General features: G+C 38.7%; 2 protein-coding genes across 2 annotated transcripts in view; both read right to left on the bottom strand.

Annotated features, from left to right (window-relative positions):
- egf (epidermal growth factor) overlaps positions 1-5,962 on the bottom strand; it is an 18,349-nt gene extending 12,387 nt beyond the window's left edge. Inside the window, exons 1-4 of the mRNA XM_046849764.1 lie at positions 5,854-5,962; positions 3,793-3,992; positions 3,119-3,300; positions 1-80 (exon numbers count right to left, since the gene is read on the bottom strand). The exon at positions 1-80 is cut by the window's left edge and continues 148 nt beyond it. Coding sequence (XP_046705720.1) covers positions 1-80; positions 3,119-3,300; positions 3,793-3,992; positions 5,854-5,962 — 571 coding nt within the window. The remainder of the gene's footprint in view (positions 81-3,118; positions 3,301-3,792; positions 3,993-5,853) is intronic.
- Positions 5,963-7,014: 1,052 nt separating this feature from the next.
- Positions 7,015-13,332, bottom strand: lrit3a (info leucine-rich repeat, immunoglobulin-like and transmembrane domains 3a). Its single transcript, XM_046850036.1, has 4 exons — positions 13,018-13,332; positions 12,046-12,512; positions 9,477-9,782; positions 7,015-9,120 (listed from the first exon to the last, which is right to left on the bottom strand). Exons 1-4 carry the CDS (start codon positions 13,134-13,136, stop codon positions 8,111-8,113), a joined length of 1,902 nt encoding a protein of 633 aa, XP_046705992.1. The 5' UTR covers positions 13,137-13,332; the 3' UTR covers positions 7,015-8,110.
- Between the last annotated feature and the right edge of the window lie 738 nt (positions 13,333-14,070).

The following is a 14,070-nucleotide window of genomic DNA, read 5'->3' on the forward strand; positions in this document are numbered from 1 at the left end:
GCAGTGTGAAGATCAGATCTCCTATCAGATCCAAGCGCTGGATACCAGACATCACGCCGTCCGATAACCAGAACACAAACCTATAATAATCACACATTCACTTATTAACACAGCAAACTCAGTTCTGATAACATCATTCTCCACCAATAGCAAATCAGGATTCTGTGTGATCTTATTGGCTGAGAGAAATATAGATTATTATTATTACTACTTGATTTGTGATAGAAGAGTATCTGTGAGAGTGAAAGGGAAAGTTTATAGGACTGTGGTGAGACCTGAGATGTTGTATGGATTAGAGACAGTGGCATTGAGTAAAAGACAGGAGGTGGAGCTGGAGGTAGCAGAGCTGAAGATGTTTTGGAGACAAGGTGAGGGAGGTGAGATTGAGATGGTTTGGACATGTGCAGAGGAGGGACATGGGGTATATCAGTAGGAGAATGCTGAGGATGGAGATGCCAGGAAGGAGGAAAAGAGGAAGACCAAGGAGGAGGTTTATGGATGTGGTGAGGGAAGACATGCAGATAGTTGGTGTGAAAGAGGCAGATGTAGAGGACAGAAGGGTATGGAGACTGAGGATCCACTGTGGAGACTCCTAATGACCAAAAGATAAAGATTATTATTATTATTATTATTATTATTATTATTATTATTGTTGTTGTTGTCATCATTGGTGTTTATTCTACACATTTAATTACAAAAATAAGCACAAAACATTTGAATAAAAAATAAAAATTGAGGAAAATAAATAGACGTTTTAAATAACATCTGAAATTAAATAAATAAGAAATCGTTCAGTACAGGGGTTTCTGCTTCACATCTCCACATCATCCAGCCTGCAGTGCATTCATTTATAAATCATAATTTCTACACAATTTCCCAGAATGAATTATTATAATATTTCTATTATATTGCCCCTTAACACATTTGTAGTGTGTAATAATATTTATTTTCAGAACAAAGTTTTTGCAGTTCAGAATGCTGCCTGTATCACCATCAATATTCTGTCATAGATGCCGAGCCTGCAAACATCCCGGACCCTCTACAGACGTACCTGCACCATCTGAATTCCACCTCATGTGGAGTTTAGACACTGGACCTCTTTGAGTGTTTAAAGGCTCTGGCGTGGAGAAGCTGGTTTTGGATCTGTGATGATCACAAATGTTGAGCTATTTTCTAAATTGCTCAGTAGCTCCTGGTTGCTCATGTTAGTTCTCACTCTTCAGTGTTCTGTAGTGTTTTAAAGTCTATAATCACACTCTTGATGTCACCCACATGAGGATGAGGCTCCCTTTTTTGAGTCTGGTTCCTCTCAAGGTTTCTTCCACATTAATCTAAGGGAGTTTTTTCTTCTTCTTTTGTGTGTTTTTGAAAGTATCTAAGTTACTCCATGGAATTCATCTTGGCTTTTTTTCTAGCTCGAGTGCTAGCTTAGCGCCTAGAACCCAAATCATTTGTCATTTTGTTTAGCAAGAGATGATCAGGACATTGATGGATATCACTGAGCACTGAGAAAGCGCAGTGTGTAAGATTGTGTGTCAGGTTTTACACCTATATGATAACCACGTCTGGAAAACAATGTCACCATCTGAATTTCCAACACTCGCCATCATACTAGCATGCTAACTTCTTAGCCCTTTGGTTATCAGATGATTTAACAATTCGTCCTTTGCAATTAAGTCTTGTAAAAAAAATGTATACAAACATTACACATGTGGATGTGAAGTGAGTTGAGTTTGATTAGCTGGGTATGCTAACTTACCTGACAAACTATGTTTATTCTTTTGTTATATTAAAAAGCCAAGCTAGCTGGTCATGCTAACTCGCGTTATTAAGTAACATTGCAGTAAAACAAATATCATCACTGGTTTTTCTTTTCTTTAAATATTCAGTATATACACAGATTTCTCTCCTTAACTAGCTGGAAATCTATCAATCTATCAATCTATCAATCTATCTATCTATCTATCTATCTATCTATCTATCTATCTATCTATCATCTCATTTTTAAGAAGTTTGTGTTTAATACACACTCATGTTTAGTAGAAAAAGAAAGATAAAATGCACCTGTTCAGTGAGTATGAAAGACGGAGAAGTGAAAAAACAACTGTATGACTCTTTCTCCATTTATTTTTTGCCCTCCAGGATTTTTTTTTAAGGTTTAAACAAACTTTGTGGTATTTACTTTGACCTTTTGGCTTTCCTTCTTTGACAAGCTGGATACGCAAACACTCAGGAGTGTGTGGTTTTGGCTTTCGCACACACACACACACACACACACACACACACACACACACACACACACACACAGAGACTAAACCACTGTGTGTTTAGCCATTAGAGTAAAATAATCAGTGACCGTGTGGCGAGCTCACCCTCGTTACTGCAACTAACCAGCAATTATTTTACATTTTAATATTGACGTATAAAACCTTTTATCCATTTGAATTTACATTCATTGTTTTAGAACTTTCACTAAGCACATAGTTACTGTTCACACGTTATCAAGAAAGTTTAAAATATAAACTGCTCTGAGACGGTTGCAAATCGCTGACACTGGAGACTTCTTCCATAAAATGTTACATGAACACTGCATGAACCTGCACCTGCTGAACAAATCCCTGTAAATGATCTGTTCCTATAGAAACGAGAAATGATGCATCAGTTACATTGCAGCGAATACGGCAGCAACCAGATATGACGTCATGGAGTAACATTCAAATGTACCTGTTCCTGTACGCAGCAACACAAACACAACCCAAGCACTTTTTAAAAATATTATATATTATATTTTAAAGCTGTAAAATAGGAAGCCTATAATCAGCACTATCTCCATCTCATCTTGGACCTCCTGAGAAAGTTGTGGCATGATTTATCAGTCACATGACTTCCAATCATACAATGAGTGAATACAGTGAATCTATGCTGTTTCTGCAGCATTTGCACGAATATGAGCAAAAGCCAATGAAACACATTAATTATAAATAAAAGTTTATATTTAATAGAAATATTTAATATAATATTTTTAATATAATTAATAGAAATTTAATAAAAAATCACTCAACACCAGTGTGGTCTGAAATAAGTAAAGAACAGAAACTGGAGATGTTTGTTTTTTTACCGTGCGTTTGGGTCGATCACGATGTCACTTGGTCGACTCAGGTCTCTCAGGATGGTTTTCACCTCGTGTCCATCCACATCTGCTCTCTGGATCGTCCCTGTTTTCCTGCTGCTCCAGTACACAGAGTTTCCTCTCCAGTCAACAGCCAGGCCTGAGATTCCTTTCCCCAGTGATAGAAGTTTCTAAAAACAGGTCACAAATTCTCTAAGGATCTAATAAATAAATCCTAACTGAATGTCTGGAGCTGTTCAAGTGATGGGAAAAACGGATCAAACGACTCGTAAAGAACAAACGACTCGGACCAGAAGAGTCGAGAGATGAACTACACAATTCTGTTTTCTGTACATAAATGACTGAGATTTTGCGATGCTTTGCTCATGAACATGAACAATGTGCTTTATAGTGGTGATGATGCAGGTGAAGGTGTGAGGTGTTAGAGGATGTTGGTGCACGATGTGGAGGTAAAGAACGACCCGAGATAAAGTGGAGAAAATTATGAGAACATAAAGGTGTGTGTGGATTATGTGCATATACAATCCACTACATTTTGCACAAATTCCGCAATGAAATTCCGTAATGAAATTCCGCAATCAAATTCCGTAATGAAATTCCGCAATGAAATTCCGTAATGAAATTCCGTAGCTCTTCACTGTAGTAAAAATGTTTTCCATCACCTTAGTGTGTGTTCCGTCCAGCTGGATCCGACTCAGGACACCCGTGTGTGTGTCGACCCAATACACTCTTCCTTCCCTGTAGTGAAAGTCCATCAGAATGTCGTTTCCCAAGCCAGATGCAAGCCTTTTTGGACTGGTTCTGTCCAGGTCCATCTGGAGAATGAAGTTCTTGAGACCAACGAGCAGATACGGCCTGGGATCTTCAAACAAAAACACATCAGAGTTATTTCATCAATAACATTTACAGTTATTTACATTACAAACACAACATGCATAACATACATAAACATCTAGACATCACCAGCCATAAACATCTAACTGTAAAAATTTACACAAGTCCTCAAGTTTCTAGTCTTCTTATTCTGAGGTCCACAAGCTTCTAGATTTTTTTATTCTGAGGTCCTCAACTTTATATTCTTCACATTTTAAGAATTCACAAGCTTCCAGTTTTCTTGTTCTGAGGTTCACAAGCTTCTAGTCTTCTCATTCTGATGTCTACAATTGTCCATTCTTAAATAGTGAGATCTAAAATTGATTACTATTCTCATGATGAGATCTACAATGCTGAACTTCAGTAATACTTCACTGAAGATCAGGAGTTGCTTTGTGTTGAAAGACATAAGAACATGAGTAAATGAAAGGCTTTTTGGTGAAGAACAGGATGGCTGATGGCTTTGTTGAGGGAGATTATATGAGATTATCTATCTATCTATCTATCTATCTATCTATCTATCTATCTATCTATCTATCTATCTATCTATCTATCTATCTATCTATCTATCTATCTGTTTATACATATGCAAACAAATTAGTTGTCGTCAGTGAAAACTTCATTTCCCAGAAAACACTTTGGCCTATAAACATGGCTGCCATGGCCTACACTTCGTCACACATACGCACTCATTATCACACTCACACACACCTGTCTCCAATCTCACCTGACGCTATATATAACACCCTCACAAACTCTGTAACAAGTCACATGATGTGTATGTTCTCTGTGGCACATGAAGCACTGCTGGGTTTTAGTTTATTTAGTTTTCTGAGGTATATGTTGATATTTTAGACAGATTTTGTGTTTTTACAGTATTAAGTGTTTTACTGTTTCACACACTTTATACTAACCAGTCTGATGATTAGCATCAGTATTAGCTGTTTCATTTAAATTGTACACCTCCATATATTTCTCTAATGGGTTCACGTGTTACTCTGTAGTTGTGTTTTTTCTGGTCATTCAGTCGCCGTGTCAGAAACGTGGTGTTTCTAGTAATGCTAAATAGATTCTAATATACATTCTAATATGCTATTAGCATATTATGCTAATATGCTAATAGAATTACTGTAATTTTAGCCATGCAAAGTGCTTTATTAACAATCTACCAACACTTCTGAGGGAAATACTGATGTACTCCTATATTTTTGTTGTTTTTACCATCATTGTCCTGCACGTTTCTTAACATCTATCAGATAACAAAGCTAGAAGTGTGCATTGCTAACAGTTGCCTAGCAATAGTGTGTTAGCATGTGGTGTGAGGTAACCGAAATGTGAAGTAAATTCATGTGATATAATTTTAAGTTTGTATAAATGTGGAAAAATGTGGACATCAGTTTTATTCTGGAAATTTTGTTGTTCAAATTGTGTCAAAAAATTTACTCTTTCTAAATAAATAATTAAATATTTCTCCACATTTTGGTCCAAAAAGAATGTTTTTTAAAAATGTTTTATCCATTATTAAATTACATTTTACACAATTTGAAACCTGAAAAAAAAAAAATAATAATAATAATTGCATATTTGAAAATCTTTAAATGCCCAGATTCTTCTTCAGTACCACCTGCCTATGTGACATATTCTTTTTAGTTAATTTAATAACATAGTAGCATAAATAGCATCACATTGCAGTTTTACAGAATCTCAGATGTGGGTTTAGATCCCAGAGATGAGCAGGTGAAGAAAACTCCCTGAGACGATATGAAGGAAAACCCTCAACAGATTTCTGCTTGACCAAAATAAAATCTTGTGAAAGATTAACCAGAAGACCGAGGAGGATACTGACTCACCCGTACAGCTCCAGTTTCCTGCCGTCCTGCATGATGTGGACGTATCGGTGTGGATGTTCTTCACCCAGAGAATCAGGTTCAAAATGACTGTTAATCTCCCCAAAACCATAATCCTGCTTCAGCGATCACTGGTCCCCTGGGAACAGATCCCGGGCATGACCTCCACACATGTCTGGTCCACCAGGTCAGGAGAGTGTGAAAGGCAGTGAAGGGACACAAGAGCAAGTCTCTAGTGACCTGACCGAGAATTTACATTTTACATCCCTGACCTGGGGAGAATAGTCAAGAGAGAATGGCAGAGCATTCAGAACAAGACTTCGACCAGCACCAGGCTCTCGACACTCCGTTGTCTCTCTGCACTCGCTCGCTTCAGCGTCTCAGTGGTTCCTCTGGCTGTTTTGGAAGCAAAGTATGAAATTCCTGACAGCCCCGTGGTGAATGTGACACATGCTGGGGTTCGTCTGCAGGCCGGGTTTTGATATCAGGCACATGCTCTCTTTTCTTACACCATGGAAGTTTGTCAAAATTCACAAACAGTCAGCAACTAATAAATAAAAACAAATAAATAAATAATACATATTATAAACACTTGTTCTCAGCTCAAACACTGTAGTGAACTAAACTGTAGAATTTCAGACCACAGCACTTTATCACACCGGGCCATGATGCTGTTTTTCACTCAATCATCTGAATGCATTATTGTTAATCACATCAACATCGCTGCTCATGCTGCCGGACAAATACGATGGCATGTGTATACACACACACACACACACACACACTCTCTCACACACACACACACACACACACACACACACACTCTTACACACACAGCAGCCCTGTATTCCCATTTAAACCAGACAGAAAAAAATGCATGACTTTGCAACACGGTTCTGAAGGAATCAAACAAGAAATGTGGAAAATTCTGCATTCGATTACAGAGATATATATATATATATATATATATATATATATATTTTTTTTTTATTTTTATTTTTGTTATAGGTAATATATATTATTTTATCGTATTGAAATAATTTGTATCTATAAATAAATACCACAATGCAGAAATATGTAAATATAAAATTATGAAATGTATGATTTTAAGATAGAACATTTACCATTTCTTTTTTGACATGTAATTTAACACCTGTACTGTTTTTTATTTCATATTCAAAAGTTTACAATAAATGTACACGGAATGTAAATGTCATAAAGTACATATTCATGAGCTCAGCTCCAGATGGTTATTTTACACTAAACTGGACCTACGCTCCTAAAAAATATTCCACTGGAACAGGAGCAGAGGACAATCATCATGAGACCTACACATACTCCAAGAGCACCAAGCAAAGTATATAAGAATATTGTGTTTCAGTGCATCAAACATCTATTTATTAATGAATTAAAAATTATTTACAAGAACAAATACAGATACACTAAACACTTATGGTACAAAAACACATCACACAATGTTCTAAAGATCTCACGTAGCACTTCATCCAGATGTCTGTCAATAAAAACATTAGAAAAATATATTTAATTACATTTAATTAATTTATAACCTTTTGTGATTCTTTGGTTGTATGTTTGACTCAAGAGTAACATGCAGGACCTCACAGTGTTTCCATATCAGAAAAAAATCTGTGTAAAACCTTTTTATTGTGCTTAGTTACATGAAGAACCAACAGAGAACCTAGAATCTGTCATGCATTTATTGGTCAATTATTAGGAAAATAAAGGTTCTTTAGTGGTATTTTATTCGCTCTTAAATACTTTCTACTTAAAGATTTCTGAGATTACTTGAGTTTCTATCCAAGAAATATTTTTTACTGGACCAGTTTAAAAAGTACCCTTAAAAAACAAAACAACAAAAAAACCCACACCTGTTCTTCATATGTTCTGCCGATAGTTACAGTTCTTTTATACAGGAGCACTTTAATACTTTGAACTCCTTAAAGCGTTCAAATAAACCTGAAAGAACTTTTATTAATATTTTGTTTGTTAAATACTTATAGGTTCTTTTGAGAGTTAGGATTTAACAGTCTGCTACACATCCAGAAGATGCTTGCTGTCGATGAGGTAGATGTCAAAGTCAGAATGCTATAAGTTGTGGAGATTCGATTTTTTCCATTAGATAAATTTTAGTAGGTGTGAACTAATGAGGTGATGAAAGAAACCACAGTCCTGCCTACTTGTTGCAGGCTCATAAAGCAGAAGCTCCTCACCGTTCCTGGTCAGTTTTGGTCACACAGAGCTAGCAGAGGAACTCGGACCGTGAATTATCACTTTTGTAAGTCATTTGTGAGTCCATACTGGACCGAGAACAGAGGAGCATCCTTTCTGATTCCTGCGTCAGTCGTCGGGTCCAGAGATCGCTCGCCTGTCCGTTCCTCTGCTGCATCGCCAGAGTCTCAAATTTCACATACGTCTCTTTCAAAAGATCTTCATCCATCTCAGGGTTTTTGCTGCTTTTTTTACAGTACAGTGATGAGATCTTGTAAAGAAGGAGAGCAATGAGAGGAAGAACAAAAACACAAGCAAGACCAGTGACGATCAACAGCCACCCATTTGGTGTGTCGTCTATAACATTGTCCAGAGTGCTGAAATTCCTACATTGCTCTTCTCCACTTTTGGGAACCAAGCAGACCGTGTACACCTGGTTGGGAAACAAGTTCTCAAGAAGAAGCTTACCATTTCCAACCTCAGTGTCCACAGTCTCCTTTATCTCCTCTGCATCATATGGAAAGTACTCCACTGACAGTGGAAATTCATTCGGAAACCCCTCAGTTATCCACAACACAACGGCACTGTCTTCGGTTTCCTCCACCACCTCGATATCTCTGATGTACAGGCTGCTCTTTTTCCTAAATTTATCCTTGGGGGCAATTTTGCGCTGCTTCATCTTGGCTGTATTTCCAGTGGGTGGAGATCTCTGGATTCCACCACCTGGGCTTAAGTTCAACCTGTTAGCTATAGACTGAAGTGTAGCTGGAGATGGTTTGGATGTGCTGTTGCTAGTGGTGGGTGTGGAGTTGGTGGTGGTGGAAGAAAAGGAAATCACAGCCTCTGTAACAGCAGGCAAAGTTTTGTCAAAGGGAGAAGAAGTTGTAAAGTCCTTCTCAGCCAGTAATAGTGTGATGGAGGCTTCTGAAATTCCAGCAACGTTCTTTGCCCTGCAGCCGTAAACACCAGCGTCCTTCAACACAATTCGCTGCAGACTAAGGATGGACCATCGAACACCTTCACCTGGGGATTCCTGCACAACTGAAGCATGCAAGAAGAAACCAAACTTCAATAAATTTTTGCTGCTTCATGATGGAATTTTGTTATTGTTTTGAAAATGATAGGTTACTACAGTCCTACAAGAGCTCACAGATTTCTTTAGAAACATTCATAAAATTCAGTTCAGAAGATATAAGTAGCAAAAGGGTTCAGTCTGTTAATGGCACTAAAGGGTTTTGGTTTGGAGATGTGGAGGAATTCTTCTAAAAGTGACAAATTTCATAATGACTTGCCAAATTGAAGCTTGTAAAGTCTGGTAAAACGTAGCTGGTTAATGGCAGCTTATAAAATTCCTTGGCAGATGTTTATTAAGACAATCAAGTCAATCAGGCAGTTACCTGGATTGCTGAGTGGAGATCCATCCTCTCTGCTCCACATCAGGGTTGGAGTTGGATATCCTGTAGCATCGCAGCGCAAGAGCACATTACTGCCGAGAGAAGACGTGATCTTTGTGGCTGAAGTCATCACCGCTGGTTTAACACACTGATCCAGCTCTGCTCGTTTAAACAGAACCCCCGCCAGGTTCTCCGGACCACTGCAGGTCACCAACGGGTCCATCAGCACCACAAGACCCTCTGCCATCTTGGACATCTCAATTAGTTTGGATATGCGACAATCGCAATACCAGATGTTGTCCTGAAGACCTAGCAACATGAAGGTGTTTTAGCAATGCTAGCTTTTTTGCTATGTATTTTATGTTAATGCTACTTTTTTATTAATTAAATGCAACTTTTTTAACTTTTTGAAACACTTTTTGTTTGCAGACATTTGAAAATCACTTTGATTGTGATTTCTATTGAGCTAGGTTCAATTAATTTTATTTTAGGAAGCTATTATCCAGCAAATTATTTTCAACATGATTAGCTATTATGCTACAATAACAGCCCATTACTATTAGTCAATTAATCACCACCAGGTTACTGTCATTAATTGCTAAATATTCGAACATAGAAATAAAGCAGGTTGATTCTGTGTGTTCAGCAACAAACATCCTACAATATATTTTTATATAAATAAAGCTGGTGAACATGTTTGCTAGCAAGGCAGCGGAGAAAAAACTGAGCACTAATGTTGTAAAAGTAATATTTTATATTCATATTTTATTCTATTCAGTATTAGTATTTAAATAGCAGGCGTCTAAACCTAAGACTGTAGATTCTGGAACCAGGGTTGGTCATCTGAGACGCTGCATGTTTAACATCCTGAAGTGTTTCCAACACAAGCAGCAAAACATCAGGTGCTGAACTTCAGCTGCACATCCTTCATAACTGTCTTTAGCCAGACCTCTGGTTTCTTTACTGTAAACATAAAATAAGTCGTTTCCCAGATGAACAGGAACATCTGTATGGAGAAGAACGGCTGATGATACATTCTGTAATCCTTTACTCACAGTTCCTCATATACAGTTCAGTATTAAGGGGTTCAGTTCCAGTCCTCCAGCTTCAGAATTCAGAACAGATCTGGTGCTGTGATGAGCTGTTTCCTATATATAGAATTCCAAAAGGTTCTGCTGATGCTGATCATACCCACTTGTTCTAAGATAACGAGAACAAACTACAGTGAAGTACATGATGTTTAGAAGCTTAAACCACACTTCACTGCTGAATTCAGATTTTTAAACAAAGTTCCTGCATGGGTTCTTTAAGGAGTTTTAATAGTTATAGTCTCCATACAGGATTGTTCTTGGAACTTTCTAATAGAGTTTCTTAAGGGGTTTTCTCTGTTAATGGAGAGATGTTCTGCTATACATATCTAAAGGTTCTCCAGATGAACACCTGAGGAGCTCTTGAGGGAGACTCAATGTTCTAAACGTGTAACATAGGTGTGGCAGTGATGTTGATGAAAATCTCTAACAGTTCAGTTGATGATGGACACAGAGCTAATAATATTTTACTCTCTTTTTTCTTCAGGTTCTGCCAGTGCCCATGATTAGGTACTTGTCCTGAGTTAACAAGCAACAAATGAAGCTTGTGGATCAACTTAAACCCCACTTCATATGTGGATACCGAATTAGCAGATTAAAGCTGTACTTAAGTGTGGTGAAGCATGAACATGCAGATGCTCCAGTTATCTTTAGACACCACAAACCTTCTGCAGATATGGTTATATTAAAGCTATGAGATCAGATATGTTTATCCTGTTGATATAAGGTGGTATCAAAAAGTTTCAAGACTGGAAAACCACTGATCTGGCCTGGAATGTCCTCCATCTGGCCCCTGATGATGAATTCTCAAAACACAATGGTGTGAATGTCGTAAAAGACGATGAATCATGCACTTAGTAGAGCTGCAGACCTGATTTGTCTTTTTTGGGCGTGGAGATGATGAGTACACTGTGAAGATGATCTCACTGTGAAGATTGTGTCTTCAGCTCTTCCACTGTGAAGAATTATCTTCGGCATCACCGGTAATGATCTTTGACATGAAGGACAGCTCGTCCATGGCACGCTGATGGAGTTCTCAGCAGACTTCGAATCTGTGTTTCTTCTGCTCCCGAGTCAGCAGCCTGGGGACGAACTCGGCATTCACACCGCACACGTTCAAATCCCACGTGAGGCTCAACTGAACTGTTCCGTATCACACACTGACAACGGCAGCGATCTCCGACCATCATCATGCCTAAGTTACTGTATCCTCAGAATCATGGTTTTTGTCCTGCTGGAGTGAAACCCGGTGCTGCTTTCAGCCACAAGGTCAAATGTGTGATGTGTTTTGAGCTGCTTTTCTGGTTATTTGTTTGTAAAGAGTGATTATACGAGTTACTTTAGTACGGGGAATGTTCTGACCTTCTGTCATTAATACCACATCTCCACCCACAGACCTGCTGCTCACTGAAGGACACTCTTGAGCAGCTCAATGGACCTCCTGAACCTACTTAGAATGCCTAACTATCATGATCATTACTCACCCAGTATGATCTTCTGAGAGGAGCTGCCAGTGGAAATTGTTCCAGAAAAGGGACTCCAGATGTCCAGAAGGTCAGAGGGCAAGGTGTTCAGCTTATTGCTGGAAATGTCCAGGTATGTGACGTTAACCAGATAAGCTGCAGCTTCTACAGGAATGCTTGTTAATCGATTGTTGTGCAGATCCAGCATCCTGAGATGGGGCATCTCTCTGAGAGCCTCCCAGGGGAATATGGAGATCTGATTTCCATCCAGACGGAGCTCGTGCAGGACATTCAGGTTGTAGAAACTGGAAGGATCCACTAAGCTGATGGAGTTGTAGGTAAGCCACAGATACCGGAGCTCTGTGAGGTAGTAAAACGCCTCGGATTTTACTCGCCGCACTGCCGTTTTCTCCACACGCAGCTTCACCGTGTCTAAGGGAATGTTGACGGGGATCTCCGCCGTGTCTGGGTCATTACACAACACCGTCCTGCAGAGGCGAGGCAGAGAGGAGGCAGAGAGGAGGTACAAAATAGGCAGAAAAGTCAGATGAGGCAGTGGGTAGGAAGAGATGAAGCAGGAAAGGGACAAAGGAGAGGTAGAAATGAGGCAAAGGAATTTAAAGACGAGGCAGATTCAAGGTAGAAATGAGACACAGACGAGGTACAGAAGAGATGAAGCAGAGATGAGGGACAGGTGAAGAAGAGATGAAGCAGAGATGAGATACAGAGGTAGCATATACTTTTATTAGTATTTAAAAGTAATTAAAAGGAGGCTTTTTATTATGTTTTTGTTTATTATATTTTATTGTTTTTTTGTTTTTGTTTTTTTAAGAAATGTAATTAAAATTACATCATTTTATAATATAAACATTTTTATAATATAAAAAACTAATTTTCTGTTATAGATTATAATTTGTTATATATAGGTATCCTTATAAACTACTGTGTGTGTGTGTGTGTGTGTGTGTGTGTGTGTGTGTGTGTGTGTGTTACCTGGTCTTGTGGAACACACAGGTGCACTGCGAGGGACAAAACGGCTGCGCGACTTTCCAACAGCACAGCAGCACCTGAAACACCAACACACACCGCATCCTTCTCCAAGTCACACACATGTCATACACACACCTTCACACACCTTCACACACATTCATACACACACTTTCAGTCATACAGATACAGGAGTGAGGTAAAAAAGCTGTTCGTCCTTCAGTGTTGCTCCTGTTCTGAGACGAGACGACGGTGCAGGTGATGACAGATTACAGAGGATTACTGTGTGTGTGTGTGTGTGTGTGTGTGTGTGTGTGTGTGTGTGTGTGTGTGTGTGTGTGTGTGTGTGTGTGTGTGTGAGTGTGTGTGTGTGTGGTAAAAAGGAGGGAGGAAAGGTAAGGTGATGACCTCTCAGGACATTCTAATCCGCTAACGAAGATTCTCCAGTCATGACCTAATTCTGTTGAACCTTCTCTCTCTCTCTCTCTCTCTCTCTCTCTCTCTCTCTCTTCTTTCTTTTTGTCTCTCCTGTTTCTTTTATTATCTCTCTCTCTTTCATGCTCTCTCTCTCTGTCTGTTTCTGTTTCTCTTTTTTATTCCTCTTTGTCTCTCTTAAAGCAGACTGGTGTGTGTATGACAGAGTGACACCTGAGTGTGAGGACCATGATTTATTAACCCTGAGAGAGAAAGAGAGAAAGAGAAGACAAAAAAAATGTATTATCTGTATTATTTGATTATTTTTATTTACACCGATCAGGTATAACATTTTGACATTAGAACATTCTGAGTGGTGAAGTGAAGAACACTGATGATCTCTTCATCATGGCACCTGTTAGTGGGTGGATTTATTTATTAGGCAGCAAGTGAACATTTTGTCCTCAAAGTTGATGTTAGAAGCAGAAAAATGGGCGTAAGGATTTAAATGAGTTCGACAAATTGTGACGTCTAGACGTCTGGGTCAGAGCTTCTCAAAAACTGCAGCTCTTGTGGGATGTTCCTGGTCTGCAGTGGTCAGAATCCATCAAAAGTACTCCAAGGAAGAAACAGTGGTGAACCGGA

The sequence above is a fragment of the Silurus meridionalis genome, chromosome 5, assembly GCF_014805685.1.
Source record: "Silurus meridionalis isolate SWU-2019-XX chromosome 5, ASM1480568v1, whole genome shotgun sequence".
NCBI classification, from domain to species: Eukaryota; Metazoa; Chordata; class Actinopteri; order Siluriformes; family Siluridae; genus Silurus; species Silurus meridionalis.

Coding starts and splice junctions, on each gene's coding strand:
- lrit3a (XM_046850036.1), bottom strand. CDS start 13,136: ATGTGTGTGACTTGGAGAAGGATGCGGTGTGTGTTGGTGTTTCAGGTG. Junction 12,513..13,017: donor TGTGTGTTCCACAAGACCAG/GTAACACACACA, acceptor TCGCCTCTGCAG/GACGGTGTTGTGTAATGACC. Junction 9,121..9,476: donor ATCTCCACTCAGCAATCCAG/GTAACTGCCTGA, acceptor TGCATGCTTCAG/TTGTGCAGGAATCCCCAGGT.